The sequence below is a fragment of the Phaethon lepturus genome, unplaced genomic scaffold (genome assembly GCF_000687285.1).
Source record: "Phaethon lepturus isolate BGI_N335 unplaced genomic scaffold, ASM68728v1 scaffold13593, whole genome shotgun sequence".
Classification (NCBI taxonomy): domain Eukaryota; kingdom Metazoa; phylum Chordata; class Aves; order Phaethontiformes; family Phaethontidae; genus Phaethon; species Phaethon lepturus.
The window spans coordinates 21796-31275 of record NW_010529805.1 but is presented as its reverse complement, the minus strand read 5'-3'; the positions used below and the strand labels follow the sequence as shown (position 1 = coordinate 31275).

Sequence of the window (9480 nt, the reverse complement as noted above, 5' to 3'; positions counted from 1 at the left end):
CGCTCTTGCAGGTCTTGGAATCTCAAGACATGTATTTCCTTGGACTGTTGTCTCTGCTTGTTTTGCAAAGCAAAGCCTTCAAGACAAATTTTCCGGACGAAACCATTGCTGAGCTTTCTGTGAATGTTTATAATCAGCTGCGAGCTGCAAGAGAAGATGAGAATATTCTCTTCTCTCCTCTGAGCATCGCAATAGCCATGGGAATGGTAGAGCTTGGAGCCCATGGGACCACTTTGAAGGAAATTCGACATTCCTTGGGTTTTGACAGCTTAAAAAATGGTAAGGCCTTTCAATCATGTTTTAGTATGGGGCTTTTTGTCTTAAAGGAACAGATGGCAATGCCTGAGCAACGATGGAAGTGGCCCGGTCATGTCCGTGGGTTATTAATCAGTAGGCTTCTTGGCAGCCTGTTTGATGGCCTGAGCATGCTGAAGCATGCTTCAGTGGATTCTGCATAAGCCGAGGGATGCTAACATACAACCCTGGCTTGGACACCCGAATCTTAAGCAATTGCAGTTAATTGTTGATCTCTGTTTCTGTCTGCAGAATAAGGTTGCCTTTGCCTCTAGAGTTGTAAGATTTTTAGGAACATCCTTATTAGGGATTGTAATGAAACCTGAAAAGGAAGGCAGTAGTTTTAGCCATATTGCTTATAAGAAAGTATGAAAATCTTAGTAATTTATCTGGAAATGTCTCTTACTTTGACACAACTTGCTTGGTTCTTGTACTAGAACCTGTAGGTTCTTTACCCTAACTCTATGTCGCTAATGTTCTGTCTGCGTTGCATAATGTCGCATACAGATATGCAAGCTAATTTAGGAAATATAAGCATCTTGACTGTTTCAGCATGATACACCACGTGTTCCCATCAGCCTTTCTGAGAAACAGGGTGCATTTCTTTAGCAGAGAACAATGCTACTGCACCGTCCTGTTCGTAGTATGGGATGAGCTAAATCATGTGTTTGACATAGTGCTGTGCCGTGGAGTGCAAGCATATTCTTAGCGCAAGCAACAGTATTATGATTGCAAATGGAGGGTATGAGTGAATGGCAAAAAAATGACTTTGAAGAGGTAATTTCTATGTATTGTGATGTCAAAGTAATTGATTTGAAACCTGAATAAAATTTCTTATTTATATAATGTACTGGACTTTAAGTCTTCAGTGAAAGGATCTTGGGGAGGAATTTCTGAGTACAGTGTTGAAGATGTTCAATGGTACCACTGCACAGATGACTCTTCTCTGTGGAGACTACAGCACATAATTGCTTCTACAGTTTGTTTCTAAAACATTGATAAATTATCCCTTAGCTATAATTGAAGTTATGCAGCTGATTTGAGCTGGGCCATTTACTGTTCTCACGTACGAGTGGTATTCAGTGAAAGTACTCGTACTCCAATGAGTTCTGCTTGGAATATATCATTGCATTCAGTTTTTAAGGTGTGGGGTTTTTTGGGTTTTGTGGTTTTGTTTTTTTTTAATTAGAAATTTCAGCTTCAGGTAGATGATGCAACAGTACAAGCTTCTTATCTTAAAGCAGGCTACTTTAATCCCACTCAGGATTCCTCCTTACCCCAGCAAATGATTCTGCACTACCCCACACAGGATCCTGGAAAACTCTAGACCTATTTTTTGCAGAGAGAAGTCTGTGGGGAACTCCTTAGCTTCAAAAGCTGAAGTTCACTTTTCCTTAAACTGACTTTCAGGGCGTAACAAAAATTCTGTTACGGATTTGTGGTGGCAAGACATAAAAGTGTGACTTATAAGAATTTAATTACTCTTTCGGTGTTGAAAGGATTACCATTGATAGCTTTGTCTGTGGTGGGATCCAAATGTCATGTTAATTATGCTAATTATAGGTAGTAGAAAAAATAAGCTCTAAAGAATATGTTCTGCCTTGCAGATTGTTCTTTCAGGTCTGAAGGTGTGTGTAGGTTTAGAAACAATTTTATTTAAAAAAAAAACAAACAACAAACAACTCCTTTTTCTTTAGCATAAAATTTCTTTGTGAATTTCCAGCAGAAAAAAACATGGAATAACTTTCTTTTCTGAAACACTGAATCTTTTCTTGTTTCCTTAGGTGAAGAGTTCACCTTCTTGAAGGACCTTTCTGATATGGCAACTACTGAAGAAAGTCATTATGTTCTGAATATTGCTAACTCTCTTTATGTGCAGAACGGATTTCATATCAGTGAAAAATTTCTGGAGTTGGTGAAAAAATACTTTAAAGCTGAAGTCGAGAATATAGACTTCAGCCAAAGTGCGGCTGTAGCTACCCACATCAATAAGTGGGTAGAGAATCATACAAATAGTAAGTCCTTGTGATTCTTTTATGTACTTCCTTCAGTAAGTGTGTTTCTGAAGTTATACAGTGTTGTTGCCTTGGCCTTTATCTGTTCCATTTAAGTATCTCCTCCCATAAAAAGAATTCTAGTATCAGCTCTTTGTGAAAAAAATTTTTTTTTCCTTACCATCATAGAATCTTTGGGTTGGAAGGAACCTTTCAAAGCCATCCAGTCCAACCCCCCTGCAGTGAGCAGGGACATCCCCAACTCGATCAGGTTGCTCAGAGCTCCGTCCAACCTGACCTGGGATGTTTCCAGGGATGGGGCATCTCCCACCTCTCTGGGCAACCTGGGCCAGGGTTTCACCACCCTCACTGTGAAAAATCTCTTCCTTCACTCTAGTCTAAATCTGCCCTCTTTTAGTTTAAAACCATTGCCCCTTGTCCTGTCACAACAGGCCTTGCTAAAATGTCTGTCCCCATCTTTCCTATAGGTCCCCTGTGCAGGGGGTGATCTTTGTTAACTAATATTAGCCATTTCTAATCATATAGTAGTATTTATCTGAATATTTTTTCCCTTGTCTTACTATCTTAGAGTACCTGTAACATTTACTGACCGAGAATGTTTTAATGGTAGGAATTTTGATAGTATTTTAACACTGTTTTTGGGATTAAATAAAAAGAAGATAGATAGGTACTATTGCTAACTGCCGAAATGTTGTCTATAAAGGGATTATTGGCCTGTAGTTTGGATGCGTGGAGTATTGCTAGTTCTCTGAAGTCAGTTACAAGGTACTGAGAAAACGAATACCAAGGAATACAAAAGATAATTTTGAATCCTAAAATCAGACCTTGTAATGTATTCTTTTCCAATGTGAGGAGACTAGATAACACGTTACGAGAGTAGTTGATTTTAGGAAGACTGTCAACGGAGTTTCACAACAAAAATTTGCAGCAGGGGAGTAAGCACAAAATTACCAATATAAATATGCATATTCAGATCTGCATGATGTAGTGCTTGCTTCGCTTGTGGAATCCCAAAGATGTGGCAGTTTCGGAATACATGCAGAGAGAGTCTCAAGGTATGGGAGTGAAGTTAGTCCTTCGTTGCAGGAATCTAAGCATAATCTCATTCTAGTTCATCTGGAACGCTCTGAGGGTTGATATTTTAAGAGTAATTCAGCAGGGGTCTGGCTCTAACATCAGTTGTGCCATTGTAAATTTGAAGGCATTGGAATCCCCTGTAAGGAATTAGCACATCACCATGTAGTCTGAGCATTTAAGAATCCATAATGCTTTGTGGAAATGTATTGCACCAAAGTGGAAAAACACCTTACAGTGCTTTTATTCCATTTTGGAAATGATCTGTTTTTTTCCAAGGGAAAATGGCAGATATTATATTCATAATAAATTCTGCCCTTTATGTCAAGCTACGGAAGCAGAGGGAATGTAAGTGATACAGCAGATTGCAGAGTGTTTTCAGGGAAACGTGGTGTCTGTCTGAAGGAAAGGTAAAATCCTCTTTCTTTAGAAAGAACAGCAAGTGCTTCTCAATACCTGCCACACGTGCTGACCGAGCGCGTAGCCATTGCCCCGGCAGGAGCTGTGCAGAGCTAACAAAGGCAGCGGTGGGTCTCTTAGCGTTAGGTTGCGATAGTAACAGTCCCTCAGCCGAGTCTCTGACCACTAGATCTCATTCTCTCCTGCCCGCCAGCTCTGACGGAGGAGGCTCATTTTCTCATTAGGAAAGGGGTACAAGGCAGGCAGGTTTCCAATTCCAGCATGTTAAGCACGATGGGAGGCTCGGAGCAGAAAACTTAACTGACAAGGTTTCACTGGCCAGAAAAATCCTTAATGTTACATTAATGTACTGACAAGATGAGGCTGAAAAATATAAGGGAATACGGTGTACCAAACAGAAACGGAAAAACTGGAAGTGTATTCCTTCTTAATTTTTCCTTTTTTTCCCCCAACCACAGCGAGTGAGTATGGCAGAAATAAGATGTGACCCACACTAAGTATGTTCTAGATAAAATGAAGTATAAACAGCAACCCAGAAGAAATACTGCCCTATGATACACAAATTTAACACCAGTTAGTTGGTGTCATATGCTCCAGAAAGCAGAATTAATCGGTAATTTAAACGATGGATTAAGAAATAATAATTGGGCTGAGGAATGTGTTTATTTTAACACCTTGCATTGCAATGTCAGTTAAAAAAAAAAATGGAAGTGAGCAAGAAAGCTATCTGAAGTAGGCTGTAATTCCTCAAGAATAATGACAAATCTGGTCAGTGCACCAAACTGAACAAACTTGAAATTGTTTTGCTGAAAAGCAAGCCATTTAAGATGAGCCAAAGCAGGTAACAGACTGTTTTCTGATGTAAATGACTTACTGAGGAGTAGGAGCAAAGCAGCTGCCATGCTCAGCTGACATACCTCCCATGAACAGAGCAGATGCTAGATGTTTTTTCTCTTTTGCTTTTCAAGAGCTAATGTCAGTTAAACAAATGTTGTGAATTTATGGTTGGGGGGTTTTTTTTGGTTTTTTTTTGTTTTTTTTTTTTAAGATTAGTCCTTACTTTGAAGTCAGTAGAACATTACTGGAACTGAATGCTTCCTTCAGAATTGGCCCAGGTGAAGTTCCAATGGGTATACTTAGACCCTTTAAATTAAGCATCCATTTAAGTGCTTCTTTGGATTGTAGCCAAAGTTTGTAGAAGTTCTGACCTTAAGACGATAGTGCTGAACTGTATTAGAGCACTGGTGTAAACGTTCCTTACGTGACCACTTTTCTACTTGGTTTCATTGTGGGGTATATTTAAGTAGAGATCAAGAAACATTTGACTAACATGTACTCAATGGAAGGGTTTACGCACCTAGACTGTGATTTAGGTTTACAAAACACTGGCAGTTTAGTTTGAGATTTAATGGAACATCAGAATTGGAAATTACAAGTTAGCACAGCTTTTTATTTTCTTGCCTTTTCCAAGGTGTTTTAAGTTTCGATTTAATGCTCAATTTGACATGCAGACTGACAGTTGGTTTTCTTCTTAGATATGATCAAAGATTTTGTGTCTTCAAGAGATTTTGGTGCTCTAACTCATTTGGCTCTCATCAACGCAATCTACTTTAAAGGCAATTGGAAATCACAGTTCAGACCTGAAAATACAAGAACTTTTTCTTTCACTAAAGATGATGAAAGTGAAGTGCAGATTCCAATGATGTACCAACAGGGAGAGTTTTACTATGGTGAGTCGGAGCTTTAGCAATTGAAAGCTAATAAGTCTTCCCTTAATAAGGCTGCAGCAGTAATACTCATTTGTATTGTTGTCTGTTCTTTCACCTAGAATTTTAAATGTGGTGTTTGCCCAGTGAAGGGACTCTGATGCCTTTTTGTAATACGTGTGCTTGTGTATTATAACTAGATAGCAACTTTTATAATGATCTCTTTCTTGATTACTTTTTTAGGTATGTGTTTGGTGCCACATGATGGATTTCAGAATGTTTATCCATTATATCTAACCTCTTTACGATTATTGATCTAGTCCTGCTTCTCACTAAAATATTTTTTTTTGTGCTGTACTAAATAGTAAAATGAATGTTTCCTCATTACCAATGTAATATCCTTAGAAAGGTAAAATAGGGGTTCTTTGAACAGCAGCACTATTGGTCATTACCTTGAGCTTGAACTCCAAGTGGGTTCTAGTGTCTAGCACTGGCAGCATTTCACTTAGTCTGATCACTGACAAACTCTCTCTCCTGAAACAAAAAAACACCTCTGCCCATTTCCATGAAAGTCTTGGCAGCCTTTACAACTTTTAAACTTCTCTCTGTCTAACCAGTGGCGGTTAGGTAATAGGTTCAGAAGTATGATTATCTACAAACTGTGTGATTGCATAAGCTTGTTTTCTTTAAGAAAGCAGATGTAAACCTCAAATCCTATGCTGAAGAAACCAATATAAATTTTATACAGAATAGAATAAAGAGGGTCATTTTTATCTCTGGTATCTAGTAAATACTGCTTAGTATTAACCTTCTGTTTTTCCCCTGTCTCCAGTAAAAACAAAGAAAATACTTATGATGATTTTGTTGTTGTCTTTCTTTTGTAGGGGAGTTCAGTGATGGCTCCAATGAAGCAGGTGGTATCTATCAAGTTCTAGAAATACCGTATGAGGGAGATGAGATTAGTATGATGATCGTTCTTTCCAGACAGGAAGTTCCACTGGTCACATTGGAACCACTGGTCAAAGCCTCGTTGATTAATGAATGGGCTAATTCTGTAAAGAAGCAAAAAGTGGAAGTGTATTTACCAAGGTGAGAACATGCTTCTGTGTCAATAGAAGGGGAAAGACTGCATTCAGATTGTTTGGAGTAGGTAAACCTTGAACATCTTGATCAAGTCTGAAGTTATGTAGCACCCATGTGCAGGTTGCTTTGACAAGAAAGCCCGAGAGGGTACCATGCAGAATGGTGGTTGTTTCAGCAACAGATGAGCCCTGCATTTGCATCTCTTTCATATGTAAACTCCAGAAAGGAGAATTTCATCATTAGGAATGTATCCACCCTGAATGATGTTCAGAGTATTGCAGAACTCATTATGGATAAGTTCCATTTAGACAGGAGCCGTAGAAATATTGCAAGTCTGAATTCACAAAAGCTAAAATGTTTCATTTAGGTCCTAATTAGATTGCTATGTGCTGCTAATTAAAAAAGTTCTAATGGTGTGTGTTTGTGTAGATACAAATGATTGTATTGAGAGGTAATTCTCATCAATTTGTCTTTTGTCTTCTGTCTTAGTTGTAATAAGTGCTGGTTTCTTTTTCCTTAGAGGAACAATAGAATAACAAGACCTTACCACTGGAAGGGATGAAACTTCTGTCTGTTCATTTATAGACATAAGTTGTGTGTGCTCAGTGGCATATTTGCTCACATGTACTACTTAGTTACCTTTCCTAGAATTCTGTTTCATCTGCCTTCAAATATTTTTCATGCTTGCCCTACACTTTTAGTAGTAAACAACTCTGTTACTAATGTCACTAATAATGTATAGTTGGATCATGATGTTCTTCGAGTGATTCATAATGATTTTGCTGAAGTGTTTATATAACAGTATGGTGCAAGTTTGATGTGGATCACTTCTCCTTACTCTAATTTTGTGGCACCATGCAGCGTGTACATGGCAGCAGAAAAAATAAACTATAGTGAATCCTTTTAATCATTAAAATAGTTCTTTGTTTTCAGGAGACTTGGGGATTTGAGTTTGTTATATTTCACATGCAGAGAGCAGGGCAGGAATCCCTGCAGTTTATCAGCTTCCTTTCCAAAGCAAAAGCCACTCTAAAGAAGCTGACTGAAGCTGAGCACAATAAAACAAGGCTAGCCAGGATAAATTAGGTTGAGATGGACTGGTGCTGTCAGTGTGCCCTGATTCCAACTCAAGATGGAATTCCACTTCTCTTTAAAGCTGTTACGCTTGGAGTCAGAGTGGCGAGGGAACGGTAGCATTTTGGGGCTATTTTTCTCTGCCCTGTCATAAGAGTTCCTTTTTTAAGTAGCATTTCCTTTGAAGAGGCAGGGAGAGCAGCAAAGAGCTGCATTGCAGGTTTTATACAAACTGAACCTACTGTACACTATTCCTGTGATTTTAGTTTGTTTTTTCCCTTGGAGGCAGGGGAAGGGGGCTTCTCTTAGGCTATTTCTCCTGCTGGCTTGGGCAAACCTTACCTAGATGTTAATGAGAAGTAAAATACGAGGATTCTTCCCTCTCTTAAGCTTTCCTTTTATAACTGGAGTGTTTCACAGCCAGTGCATCAAGTGCTGAAGTTGGACATCTTCTCTCAAAGAACTTGCAGAGTGTGAGATCTGCAACAGAAGTCTCTCTCCATTGGTTTTTACAGATTCTCTGTATAATCAACTTCCAAATTTAAGAAGCTTAGGTATCTGAAGTTAAATACATGAATGTCACTGAAAACATATTAGTTATCTTTATGACTTGAATTAAGTTTATAGAGATAGTTTTGGGGTTTTTTTGCTTCTAACCAAAAGCAGAGATTCCAGGATTTTCTGTAGCCAGGTTCTCAGACGTGAGTTTGAGGCTTAGATTTTGTGTGGTCATAAAATGTCCTCATTTATTCCATCCTCAGGCTAGTTGTCATGCCTTGTCTCTCTCATCTAAGAACCTCGAAGAACTTGGCAAACATTTGTAAATTAAGGCTATACAAAGGCAAAACAGGTACAGCCGGGTGTTGATCATCTTCAGTATTTTCAGATTATACAAGATAACTATCATGAGCTTGAAATTCCATGTAGTAGTACTGCAGTTTCCTTACAAAAATTCCAAAGATTAATTGCATGCTCCCTAGGTGTTGGATTTCCATTAGGGATTCAGAGGTGATCTGCAGGATTTTATCAATGCTCTAAATAAACACTTCATAAATATTTTATGCTCTGACTCAGGAAGGCATGTTATGAAATGTGGCCTGCAGGCTTTGTCCACTGAGAAATTGAAAGCAGCAGTGGAATAAAATTAAATTTTTATATCCTGGAAGATGCTATCCAATTATAAAGTGAACATTTTTTAAACTTATACATTTGTAATAGGACCTGAATGACTAGCCAAAGCGGAGTTAATCACAACTTTCCAATTTCTGTCTGCATTATCTGTGTGCAAATGAAATTGTGTATTATTCCTCTTAATAGCGAAAGAGAGATTTGTACAGAATTGTTAAATTATACTTTCTCATTTTCATTTTCAAATCATTGTTTCCAGCTTAACCCAGATTAAAGTGATCAACATTTTAATCCACTTTTTGCAATAGCAGTGAAACAGCCCATGAATCTAATTTACAAAGCTGTTTCTCTAACATAAATTATTTGAAGAGCATAGGAGGAACTGGTACCTAATAACAGTGCTACAGTCTGCAGATCTCCTCTTAAAGGTTTTTCCAGTATGCCTGGCTTTCTATAATGACCTTCTTGCTTTTTTTGTACATTTAAAATACATTTAACATGCCTTAGATGGTGTTGAAATGATGAATTTCTTTAGCTGAAGGTTGTTTTCTCTCAAAAAAACCCCACAAACGCCCAAACCAAAAGACCCAGACATTCTCTCTTTTTTTAACATCCTCTCTTGAGTCCCCTTTTAATGAGGAATAGGCCAGTGTTGGTTGTTCTTGAGATACAATCATGGGAGAAGC

The 9480-nt window shown here is 38.2% G+C and overlaps 1 protein-coding gene across 1 annotated transcript in view; it reads left to right on the top strand.

Moving 5' to 3' along the window:
* The first annotated feature begins 10 nt into the window (after positions 1–10).
* SERPINI1 (serpin peptidase inhibitor, clade I (neuroserpin), member 1) overlaps positions 11–9480 on the top strand; it is a 24264-nt gene continuing 14794 nt past the window's right edge. The window contains exons 1-4 of the mRNA XM_010284056.1: positions 11–279; positions 2079–2309; positions 5339–5533; positions 6394–6598. Of these exons, the coding sequence (XP_010282358.1) occupies positions 30–279; positions 2079–2309; positions 5339–5533; positions 6394–6598 (881 nt within the window). The 5' untranslated portion in view covers positions 11–29. The remainder of the gene's footprint in view (positions 280–2078; positions 2310–5338; positions 5534–6393; positions 6599–9480) is intronic.